Below are 13,042 nucleotides of genomic sequence, written 5' to 3'. Positions count from 1 at the left end.
GTGAGGCAGTTGCTTTTGATCACAGTTGTATGAATAAGTGCAGTATAAATGGCATTGCTTCAGACATATACTTCTAAAGTGCTTCCCCAACATTATTTTTTTAATAACTGCTTGTAGCATGAAAAACAGCAAACCCAGGCGATGCCATGAAACACCAGTCAGCAATGCACTGTAGTTTCCATGTTTATTCATTTCAGGTAGGCGAAACCAGAACCTCTAGTAGTGATGCACGCAGCTGACATTTGAACATTCTTTCCAATTGTGTTGCCATGTCATTATTTGTTTTTTGTCATTCCTGCTGAAAATGAAAAAGGAAACTTGTGTCAGGTAACCTATGCAATGCACAAGTTTCAGACATAGCTTCACCGTGCTGCCACGTTCAGATACAGCTATAGAGCTGCATGAAATCCAACATGCTCATTAGGTTTGCACGCGTCAACTGACTAGAGCAACAGCCTCTGAACAATGATCGATACTGTCGGCACAACACAGGGCCAACAACAAATCTTTGCCAACGCAAAAGGACAAGGTCAGTGGCAATTGGTCGTGCTGTAATCAACTGTCTTTAGCTTTAGCTTTAGCGAGACAGGCCTTTAGGACAGCGAATGCAATTTATTCAGAGACCCACAGTAAGTTGTCTGGCTGCCTTGGTATGTGGTATACTTGCACTAAGCAAAAATGCATATTCATTATTTAGAGCAGAATGTTCGTCCTGTTTTGCATCTCCCTTATTAGCACTTACTTGCAAGCAGAATTTACCTTGAAGGTCTAAAGGGACAAACGCTACAAGAATATAAGAGCAACACTAAAACAATGCAGAACCAACAATAACTGCAAAACCCATTCTGAATTTTTTGGACAAGCAGTGATTGCTTGTCAATGGAGAAAATAAATGAACACACATGATGTAGTGGCAATCTCACGGACTGTTGCATTTTTTAAGGCGTCTTTTTCTCTGAAATAAAAGGCTAGAAAGGTCTCTTGGTTGCGCTTTTAATTTTTTATTGCAAGTATGTGATATAGTATTTCTTGCCTCAACATGCCTTGACTGGGTACTGCCATAGCTAAGACATCAATAAAGCTGTTGCAGAAATTTTACTGTGGCACTGCCACAAGTTTCACATCCTTTCTGACATACAGGGTGTTTCAGTGAACACTTCAAAAATTTTTTAAAGGTTGCTTGTGGCAGATAGCTCAATTCTAGTTTATGAGCCGGTCTACTCAAAGTGGCGGACAGTACTTGCAAAAAAAATTTTAATGGAAAGTTGTCTAATTAACAAGAATTCACTAATTAACTTTCTTAGCTAGTTATATGACCCATATTGCAATTCACAAATTCTAGCAGTGGACTTGGCAAGGCGGATCCACTTGGAACAAATTCTCAGGACACCAGTTTCGAGATATAAATTCTCGAACTTTGCGGAGAAACGCACTGGCATTCCAGTTGTGTGCTTCAGTGCATGAAACGACATTTTGTTTACAAATTTAACTGGAACGCCAATGCATTTCTCCACAAGGTTCGGTAATTTATATCTCGAAACTGGTGTCATCTTGAAAATTCGTCCCAAGTGGATCCGCCTTGCGAACTCCACGGCTATAATTTGTAAATTGCAATATGGGCCGTAATGTAATTAGTTAAAAACTTAATTAGTGCATTTTTATTAAATAGTCAAATTTGCATCTCAATTTTTTGTGCATGTATTGTCCGCCACTTCGAGTAGACCAGCTCATGAACTAGAATTGTGATATCTGCCACGGGCAACCTTTAAAGATTTTTGAAAGTGTTCACTGAAACACCCTGTATATAGGTAGTGTTGGAATTGCAAGTACTGCTCAAATCACAGCGTGCGCACATGTTTGCAGATTGTGCTGCAGTGCCATTTAAATATAAAATGTGAAGCTTTACTAAAAATGTATGTTTCAAATATATGTTTTAGATTCAGAACAATGGCAGAATGTGCTCATAGCAACCTATGAGTATCTTTCATGATGTTTAATAAACCTCACACAATTAACTATGATTCCGAGACGTATTGGAGACTACAAGCTTTAAGATAAACACATGGAGAAAGGAAATAAACTTTGCCCCCTCCATGGCTAAATAGATGTGGTCTTCATATGATGGTGGTTTCACAAATTAGGACTTCTCAGCTTTTGGGTTTTCTTTTGTATAAAACCACACCATGTGGATTGAAACTGGTCAAAGAAGAAACAAATTATTAGTATGCAAAGCCGAGTTTCATACAGCTTCATCTTATGCCAACTGCACCAGAAAGGAAATATGGCACTTGGCTAGACCCATGCAGGCATCAACCAGTTTGTGTGGCACCCCAAATCCTGGATCGAGTTTCCTGAGGGTCACTCAGCATAACGTCATTCCTTGTGCCAGCCACATTTGCCATTTGCGACTGAAACTGCCGGAAAAAAAAGCCTCCTGTATTCCTGTATGTGTACTCTGTCTTTCATTTTGTTTTCTCCACAGACTTCTCGGAAGTTTCCTCATGGTAGCTTTTTTTGTATTTGTTTTACCATGCCCATGCAAAGAAGTGATTTTTGTCAGTCTCCCACAGACTTCAGTTGCACAGGTGCAACATAATTTATGTCAATGCCTGGCATATGGCAGCATATGGCCTACCTAGGCCTGCCCGTTTAGGCTGAATGGGTACCCGTTTCTAATACGTTCACCCCCTTCACAGAAGAATGGCGATTGTGGACTTCTGCTATGCCTTATCCCAACTCAACAGCAAAGCTTGTTGCTTTGCTGTCGAGCTTATTGGGTAGACTTCCTGAGAGTGCTTCTCGATGTTGAGGGATGAATTAAGGCCTATGGTCACCCGTAAAGTACCGGAATATGCTTGCTTTCACCACTTTTTTGATAAAGAAGCCATATACAGGGATTTTAGTCACAGGCAGCTCACAATGTCGCTATATGATTATGAAATATGCCTGACCCTTTCTACACTTTGCATCAGGCAATTGCCTGATGCAATTAAAGTGTGTAAAATTTATTAGACATTGCAAAAAATACTCGTAGGTTGCTATAAGAGTGCAATGCATTCCGTCAATGTTCTGAATCTAAAACAGGTCTAATTAAAGTGCACGTTTTGAGTAAAGCTTCTACTTTTATATTTAAATGGCCCCAAAGCACAACCTGCAAGCATGTGCACAGACTGTGATTTGAGCAACTAGCTTAGGGTAATTGGGCAAAAGAAATGAACAGTCCGAAGTTAGGACTCACCTTGCTCCCCCCCCCCCTTTCTTTTTTCTTTGTTTCCATTTTACGCTGAGATGCTTAGGTCTTAACAATTGGTCTAGTCTAGGCTAAAATAGTCGAAAGTTATAGTGCTCACCTTGTTCCCTCTCCTTTTTATTTTCATTTTGCACTAAATGGACGTCTTATGGTCTGAAATTGTTCAAAGTGAGATTGCCACAGTATTAGAACGGTGGCACTATTTGTCACCGCTACGGCTACGGACATTCAGCGCGCTCACAGATGGCGCCACCGTTTCATTGCAGAGAAATTGGCATTTTTGAGCTGTACGTGTCGCCACAGACGACACGCACACTTGTGATGGATTGGCTCGAACGCGTCAAATTAGTTTTATAAATATTTCATGACTCGTTTAAGCATCCTACATGCGTGATCATTTCATGGCTAAACATGACCTTACGCTTCAATAATGTGTGTGACAACCCTGTATGCCTCTGTCGGGAGCGATGGCTGCATCCGACTACAAAGCATTCAATGGAGCTCGCAGCGCGTGCTAACCTGCTTTGCTTCAGGAAATTGTACTGCGACAAGACCGCGAAACTACTTTATTTTTATCAATACCGCGAAACAAACTAAATTTCGTGAATGCCAAAAGGTCAGAGCCACGCTCGTTAGAGCATTCTTGCCAAAGGCGCTGTGTAGTAGACAAGCATGGCAGAACCGAAACTACTGCAACTTCGGCGCTACTTTGTTTTCCCGAGGCGGATATGCGGTGAACTACGCTTTACGTTGCATGGCCTTCGAGATGGCCGAGATAAACAAACGAATAACGAGAATGACCGCGCATAAAGACAGCATTACTGCAAAGATAAAGTAAATCATAACTATCACAGTGTTTACACATTTTTCATTGAAGATATGCTTTCTTGATTTTCAGCGTGTAAAGTAAAGCGATTGAATCGTTTCGGTATGTTTCGGGTCTTCGTCATATTCCATAATGCAAATAAAGAGCAGCCGTAATGATTGTGGCTGTTCCGACGGACCAGTTGGATGAATGGTGGCAAGCGCTGCGAACTCCGCCCTGCCGATTTTTTCTTCCGCCGCCGCGTTGCTGCTGGCCGCGTTGACGGGCGCCGTGCTCTGTGCGGTCTAGCGTGAGCGCGACGCCACCATGAACAGCGTGATGGAAGACGTGTCGTCGACGTTCGCGCTCGACCCCCAGGAAGAGATGCGGCTGCTCAAGGATAAGGTCCGGCAGCTGGAGCTGCAAAACAAGCAGCTCCGCCGGAGCCAACAGCACCAGAGGTCCTTGTCCCCGTGCAAAACTGCCGATTCCGAGAAGAACAGCAAAGAGCTGAAGCAGTCGCTCAACATGAGCATGTCGGACGAAGGGAACGAGAAGTCCTCCAAGGAGAGTTCGCTCGAGGACCTCGGCCTCATCGACGTCGAGTTTATGTCAGAGCTCGACGACGAGACCTGGTAAGCTGGCTCGAGGAGCACATCGCGAATTTGGTGTCCAAATTAGGAACTCCCTTTTGATGCGCGACAATCAAGTGTGCCCCGCGTTCGTTGTTATGCGCGCTTTCTAAATCGAGAAATCCGCCGCCGCGCGCTGCTGTGTTCTCCATACTACGCCCCCTCAACTCTCTCCGTGGATTTTGGTCACGGTCCGCCGCCGACCGCATGCTGATCGCCCTTCCACACTACATACACAGCTACGTCCCGCCACTACTGCGGCGGCGTGTTGTGACAGATGGACGCGTGCGCTTCTCTCTTCGGCCTTCCGCAGGCTGTACGAGCCGCCGGAGACGGGAGCCGGCGAGGCGATGGCTCTGACCAGCACCCGCGAACGGATGACCGCCGAGCCCAGTCCCAGGGAACCCGTCGCTGTCAACAGCGCTCGTCTGTCGCTAGCCGACAAGCTGGACGAAATCACGCAATGTGAGTCACGCCCCCGAGACTGTGCTTCGACGCGGTGCCGACGTTGGTGGGTTTTGTTCGGCGCAGCTTTCGGTGTGTACGCAATGTTTTAGGCGTTGTCCGGATGCCTGACACGACACCGGTTGCGTGCAAACAAATGTAGCGGCCCAAGCAGATGCGGTACAGTGCGTTTCATTTGGCAGCATCCAGCATGCGAACTGAATCGTCTTTTTGAAAGGAAAATTCACGCATAGAAAAAGATGCATGTTAGTACATAATGAACTGCAGCGCTTAATTTTGAAAAGAGAGGCTAAGTTATAATAGCGACATCTAATTATAGTTGATGAGTGGATCTAGTGCTAGGTGGTGCTGGTATTCTGCTTCAGAACTAAGTTATATTACATAATTTGCACTTAAAAAAAAAAGAAGTGTTAGTTTTCTGCCGATGGGGAGACATGGCAGGGCACCTTAAAACATTTTCTCACTGTGGCATTTTTAAGAGTGGGTTAATTGTTTTATGTCAGTAAAAATATTGTGTTGATTTAACATTCTTTTGGGGCGGTGCGCTGACTCAAAAAAATGCTACATTTTCAGTGGCGTCAACTGCCCAAAAACTGCGACAGATGCTTTCTTGTGTTAAGAGCAACTCAGGTTTGTTCCTATCAATTTTGACGTAATCTTGCCCTGCTCTGTTTGGTTCGTTTTGATTTTTTTCATTACTGCATGTTTTGCACCATGGACTGATTACATGCATGTGTGCAAGATGTTGCATGGAATACTTGAATTTGCTTGTTGAGATCTAGCCTGAGTGGCTGTACTGTTCTGTGCTGCACTCGTATCTCGCAGAAGAGATTTTTGTTGTTAATTTATTTGGAGCCTCATTTTTCAAATTAAAGTTAACACATTTTAGTTGTTGTTTCTTCCTTACTCTAACTTGGCTGTTTTCTATTACTAGTGCTGTAATGATGCTTGATGAAACGAACAATTTTGCTGTTATATTGTAAAGAATGTGCAAATGTCAAGCACTGTTTACAACAATTTTATGTCCTTGACTATGTGAACTTAAGCATAACATTGCAAATTAGAACTGCATTACATTGGCCAAATATGTTTTTCAAGGGTTCAGCATGCTTGCAGTACATGCATCATTATGCATGCCTCCAAATCTGTTAATGTTGCAGTGATGAACAGTTTTGTATATGATAACTGTTGCATAATGAGACCAAATTTGAAAGGTTCAGACTATTGCGTGTACAAAAATTTGCTAGAAGCTTGTGTATAAAACTGAAGCTTTTGCCACGTTAGATAGGTACAGGCTTCAAACACCATATAACCAGTGCCAATCAGCTTTGTGTTTTTTTTGACATTGCACTGGGATTGCAGTGTCGTAATAGCAGTTCTCTAAAACTATGTACCCAATGTTTCTCAGATAAGGCTTAAACGTGAAAAGCCTTGTTTTATTGTTCGAAAAAATAGTGATGAGTAGTTGATGTGTCATGCTGAATACTTGCAAGCTTACTAATATTATGGCTCTGTGAACACCACCAGGGCGCACTGTAACAGTATAGCACTTTAACAAAATGAGCTTCTTAGCATTGCCTTTATGCAGAGCAAAGTTCACCCATATGAATCGGGAAATCATACAAGGTGTGACATCATAGTTTATAAAGCGAAGGGAATTGCACAGGAAAGTAAAGTACATCAAAATATTAGACAAACATAGCCTTTCATCTGGCGATACACTCAATGTGTGATTTGGTGTTTGGATAACTTAAAATTTCGTTCATTGTTACAAATCACAATTTCTTTTGGTTAATCAGCTACATTTTCGCTGCACTTGAAAATTGCTTAATTTCAAGAATACTCTTGGCTATACAAAACATCTTGATTTTTTTTAGCCCAACACAGTGAAAGATAGATCATGAGGAAGTTATATTTGCATGTCAGCTTGAATTTTCATTTTGGGCTCTTCTGTCTTTGGATAATACAAACGTGAATCTGTGGTTCCAAGCAATTCGAATTAACTTGGCTAAACTTTATTGTATATACTTAGAAACAGTTAAGCGCATAGATGACAAGGACATGAAAGAATGCATACACAAGCACTAACTTCAACAAATGTTTTATTGAAAACAGGATCACATATCTAAGCATGCATATCACACTCAAGCGGAAACAATGATGTCATATGCGCAATACATCACATTACAAAAAGATATTTCTTCCTTTTCTTTTTATTCGAAGAATGTGAGGGCATGATTATGCACTTATCGTTCATGCTTGCTATTCTGGATGCTTTAATGATCAGCGTAGTAAGTTCATCTCAACGTCGAGATATGATAAAACACTTTAGAAACAGTGGAACTCAACACATGCTACTATGTAGAGCCAGCCAGCCATCACATCCTTTCTATTATCTATGTGCTTAACTGTTGCTAAGTGTGTCATATCAACAAGAACAAACGTCCATGCGTTTCAAGTTTATTGTACAACTTATCTGGCTTAATAACTCGTATTCCACCAATTTCCATAGTCCTTTTTACTTAAATCTTGGAGACTCTGATAATAGATTGAGTAGAAATGCTGGCCTAAAGAACTATTTGAGGCAGTAAATTCATTTTGGCAAATATAAGCTCGATTGTTCTATGTTATGATAGGTACACACGTTATTGAAGAAACGGGATGCTTATTCATATTTAGATACCTTGAAAGGCTGTGATATTCTTTCTGGCTTAAACACGTTAGCAGTCTGAAGACCACAGAGCTTTTGTGTCATTGAGTGTCCGCGTCTGTTCATTCAATCTTAAAATTTTTTTCTAGGTTTTTTATGTCTGCATCAGCGATCAGCAACGCTCGAGCCTGGACCTTGGCTTCGGCCAACCCGGGCTGCACATGTCACCCGTGGCGAGTGCTTAAGCGCAGGACTGCGGCGTCCTGCACTTAAGCAAGCACACTTTGCCACCAAACGTAAAGGAAATCAACAGCAGAGACAAGCTTCCTCCGGCAACAGCACTTAATGACAGTTGAGATGAAGATAGGATCTACCTCTCTAGGTTTTTATGTGCCAAGACTACAATATGATTATGAACTCCCAATCAATTTTGACCACCTGGGGGTTCTTAAACGTGCACCCAATGCACGGTACACGGGTATTTTGCATTTCGCCCCACATCGAAATGTGACCGTTGAGGCTGGGATATGATCCTGTGCCCTTGGGTGTAGGCTTAACAATGCCTGTTAAACCCATTATCGCAAGCTTGTGACAACAGGTTATCACATATTGTAATGATGTAGGTTTTATTTAGGAAATTGTTTATTACATATTCCAGCTTGCATGTACAGAAAAAAAAATTTAAACTTCGATTTTTAAATAAAAAATAAAATGTAATTTGTGCCTTGTGAAAATCTGTGCTGTGTCTCGAAGTTGCATGTTTGTAACGGAAATAAGTCTTCTGAACTGCCCCTTGGCAGTTCAGAAGCCCCTTGCTCATGCTGTTATAGGGGCCTTACTTTATGTGCCCGGCACTCAAATATTACAGAGAAATCTACTATCTACACTAATGGTTGCTCTAACCATGTTAAATAAAGACCATAGTGAAATGCTATAACTGCTCTGCTATAACTTACCTGCATCCATCGTTACATGTTTAATTGACTCTTGTCTTCTAAGCTTTTATGCATATTGTGCTGTGAATATCTTAGTTATGTTGTACACTGAATACGAGCTGAAGCATGAATGACAGCAGCCATGTTTAGTGAGCCAGTGCATTACAAACCGACTAGTGGCTATTTAAGAAAATTTGTTTGGCCTGCTTTCACATTTGGTCTCAATGCTTAAGTTCGTAGCCCTCCCCTCCCCTCTCGTTTTCATAAAATAGCGAATACTGTTTGGACCCACTTAGTTTTGACACCAATGTCTTGCAACATTTTTTTCCAGGGCCAAACAGAACGTTCGATTCGCGCACATTCACGCGTCCTCGGCGGAGGCGGCCAGCACTCGACCTGGAGGCAATGCCAACAATTGCTGCTGTGGAAACAGGATCAGCAAGGGAGTTGCCTGTTCAGCCTGCTGTGCTACCAACGACTAGCCCAGGGGTCATGTCACCCAGCAAGGAAGCAGTCTCGCCAAGTAGCCCCGTGCCACCAGTAGTACCGACACAGACGTTACTACGTGCACCTGTCAATGTTCATGAGATTGCTCGGCTTCAGGAAGAGAGTGAGTGTCGATCGTGCTAAAGCTCCACTCGGTACAGGCTTACACTTAACCCAACATGTTCTAAAGTACTATATACAGAACACGGATGCTTGTTTTCGTCAAAAGATCTCTCTGGATTTGTAAGTTGTAGAAATGTCTGTACACACATCTGTATGGGGCACTTGTTTGTTAAAGGAAATTGTAATAGTGGTGCTAGGACCATTAGTTTTGCCAGTGATGCAACTAGTAATCAGCATTTCAATGCACATAAAGATCACCTCATTGGCTGAAGCAATTCCAGTAAAGAAACAAAGACTATGCAGATTCAGCGCATATCTTGGAACCAATGTAGTGGTTAATCAAATGCTATAAATTTTCCCATTTCTTTCCTATGTCTTTGGCATAAAGGAAACTGGTCTGCAAGCACATGCTCTCATGCGCTCGTTCTACGCAATGCGACATACTTGGTGATCATCTCAAACAACTAGTTAGTGTTGGCACGATAGAACTATACGTATGATTGTGGCCTAATGGTTAGAGCATCAGGCTGCTGCGCTGGGGGCTGAAGTTCAGTCCCATGATTAGGCATGCAATTCTATCTTTTATTTAAGTGGGAGCCATTCGGCAAGACAGTAGCACCCAGCCATAGTCAGGAAACTCCAGGAGGGCTTGCAAAGAAATGTCTGCTTTGCAAAATGACCCGTGTATGTATCTTCCATGCTAGAATCATAGGGGTGCTGTGATTATTCTAGGGCCTTGCTAATCTAGTGCTATGCTAATCTAGGTCTTGTCTGGTATACACTTTATGAATTTTGCTTCAGCATCCTTTTCCCTGTCTTCCAGCTACAGTCAGCTGTATTCACATGAGAATCTGTGGTTTTTGGTTTACTTATGTTTAGGGTTCCGTGTTTTCGGAGTTTATTTTTCTTGAAATTTGGAGGGTGTTTTTCGTAGTTTATTTTCTGGCAGAAATTTGGTGTTTGTTGGAGTTGATTTCTCTTAAGTCCCCAATTCTCTGAAATTCAGAGTTTAAGTTTGCAATATTCTAAATACTCCAACATCTTTGACGAAATGAGATCTGAAGACGAAAACATTAGAACACACGAAGCATACTTTAGTTGTCTGGAAGGTTTGAATGCACAAACACATATACACATAAGCACAGATACTCGAGTACACATCTACGTCTGTGTGTATTACAACCTTAAAACTTGTTGTAATAGACCCAAGCATACTTTATGAGGTTGCTGACACTAATGGAAGTGCACTCCTTTCGATTGATGATTCTCAACTTTGAAAATGCCCTTTGAACATTTGTGCTATAGAAACGGGGAGAGCCAGAAGACTCAGCATGCAGCAAGAAAGCACTGGCCACTGAACAGTGTGAAGCCTCCAAAACAACAGGGGCTCAACAATGTTACTGATTTCATAGCTCTGATAGTTCACAAAATCACTCATGAGCCGGCTCATGTTGTCAGTTTCAAGAAACACTAACTTAGAAATTGGCGCATAGGTTTAGAACTTGCGGGGTAATTCGTGCTTCACATTTGGATTCACAATTTGAATACTGTACCAAAACGATTCACTGGTGCACTGGAGTGCATCGCAAAGGTTCCTCTCAACTGTCTCCCTCCAGTTTTAAGCGACAATAGCATAGTATTCATGACGGTCTGTGACAGTCATTGAGTGGTCATTCTCGTCAAGGAGATCTAACAGACTTGCAATATCTGATGTGAAGACCTCAGGTGGGTCATGCCATCGACTGATGATTGCGTGTAAACAATACCCCAGTATGGGGTAAACCTGCTGCACCAGGGTACTCTCTGCCTCAAGTTCCTTAATGATTGAGAGCACAGCACACGAATTCGTCCTAAGAAACCTCAGCTTAATCGGCAAGTCGTGTACAACTTCAGGCAATAAAAGAAGATTTTTGAGCTTCTCACACTTTTTTTCCTTGGCATCATCGTTTCTCAAGAAAAACAAAATGGCACGCCAATAGTCCAGAGCATTTTCTAGGGATTCATAAAAAGAAAACCACCTAAACGGACATAGTCTTCGGCGACTTGGTGTTCGTGTCCATGGTCACGCACACAAAAGCAAAGTTCCGGCGCAGCTCCTGCAACGACTTCAACAGGGCAGGAAAGTGCACAGCAATATGGTGAATATTGTTAGGTAGGTGGCACAGATCTTTGAAGTGAAGTGCCTTGAAATTGGGGCTGGAGAGTTGCAAGTCCTTGTGAAGCTTCTGCATGTAGGAAGCTGAAACGGAGCACAACACAGCTATGTCGGCTGCGATCTATGTCTGCTGCGATCTGCGAACATGCCAATTGATACTGCCTTAAACTGCTGAGCTACTTGCAAGTCTGTCATGAGGGTCCTATGTCCAGGAAGTTCGTTGTCATAGAATGATGCAAGCACCGCCACTGCCGGATGTCTGTGGAGTTCTGGTGACTTGTCGATGGTGATGGAAATGGGGTGGTCTTCCATTGAAGAGCTTAACGTCACACTGACCTCATGTAGGTATTTCCGATACAGTTGATCACTACCTGGCATCATGCGTGCTGCCGGACACTTGCTTACAAAGAGGCTACCAAGAGGTCCATCAGCCTGGTGCAGTGGAATCCCAGCATGACAGAGCGTACGGCAAAACTGGTGCAGGATGTCATCCACATCTTGTCTGTTTGATTGGGCCTGTGTGATGCATCCTTCCAGCAAGCTTTGCTGCGATGAGTTACCTAAGGGTAGGAGTAGCAAGACGATTTGAACAAATTGGATTGCGACTAGGTGAAGTCTGCTCGGACACCTGCCACAGATGGAAGCGTGTATGATAAACAGAGAAACACAAAGCATGCAACATACTCTTACACAGCCCTAAATTCAGAGCACGAACAGTTAAAAGAAAGACTATCCTGTGTCTAAGCATGGCTTTTTCTGCTGGACGTGGCACTGTGATTGTAGGTACTCCGCAATTCTCAAGGTGCCCTTGCCATTGGCAATGCTGTCACGCGACAAAACTTGCAAACAATGACTCCTTCAAATGACGTTGACTCTTCAGCATCACTAAACTCCTTTATGTAGTCGCTGGAAGGGTTTCGTTTCCTTCCCATTTCGCTTGCCCAAAATATCTGTTCATGCACTACATAAATACATAAATACATCATGTGAGCATGCCATGCTTTCCGCCAGCAGGCTTTTCGCACTCGATTCGGTCCCCTGGTGCTCTAGTGCCGCCAGGGGACCGTATATCAAGATGTCTCATGCTCCCGGGGTCGACAAGCCCTTTGTTAAATGTGCGATAGGTGCGGTCTATGAGATACTGTTTATGTGAGGTCAAGTTTATATCGGCAAAACCGGCCAATGTATCAGTGACCGCTTAGAACATGCCCTTTATCGCATGTGAGTGTTTATTGGATTTTTGTTTATTTATCTGAAAACATGGAGCCCTACTTATGTTGCATTACAAAACCCTTCTTTTTTTCTTCTTTTTGGGGCACCTGTTCTCATGTTGCCGTTTGTTCTGCATATAGACTTCTTATCATTGCCTTCGTGTCTGGAGGCATTCTTATCTCGCAGCTCTAGTGATGAAAAACCTGACACTACTAGTTGTGAAAAGGGAATAACCTATCTTGCTCTCCTCATTTTGCTTGCCTTGTAGGCTAATCAAAATACTTCACAGCATCTAGACCTTACTTTCTTGACCTATTTTGAAGGGTCCA

At 42.7% G+C, this 13,042-nt stretch overlaps 1 protein-coding gene across 9 annotated transcripts in view; it reads left to right on the top strand.

The window, feature by feature from the left end:
• The first annotated feature begins 4,128 nt into the window (after positions 1-4,128).
• LOC142578910 (uncharacterized) overlaps positions 4,129-13,042 on the top strand; it is a 32,251-nt gene continuing 23,337 nt past the window's right edge. For 4 of the 9 annotated variants that reach the window (XM_075688590.1, XM_075688593.1, XM_075688592.1 and 1 more), the window contains exons 1-4: positions 4,133-4,690; positions 5,001-5,152; positions 5,726-5,782; positions 9,069-9,347. In XM_075688590.1, the coding sequence (XP_075544705.1) occupies positions 4,383-4,690; positions 5,001-5,152; positions 5,726-5,782; positions 9,069-9,347 (796 nt within the window). In that variant the 5' untranslated portion in view covers positions 4,133-4,382. Of the gene's footprint in view, positions 4,691-5,000; positions 5,153-5,725; positions 5,783-9,068; positions 9,348-13,042 lie in introns of all 9 variants that reach the window. The other 5 variants (XM_075688597.1, XM_075688596.1, XM_075688598.1 and 2 more) reach the window with 4 other exon arrangements.

Source organism: Dermacentor variabilis, chromosome 4 (genome assembly GCF_050947875.1).
Source record: "Dermacentor variabilis isolate Ectoservices chromosome 4, ASM5094787v1, whole genome shotgun sequence".
NCBI lineage: Eukaryota > Metazoa > Arthropoda > Arachnida > Ixodida > Ixodidae > Dermacentor > Dermacentor variabilis.
Note: the sequence above shows the minus strand (reverse complement) of the source record. Positions and strands in the feature narration are given on the sequence as shown.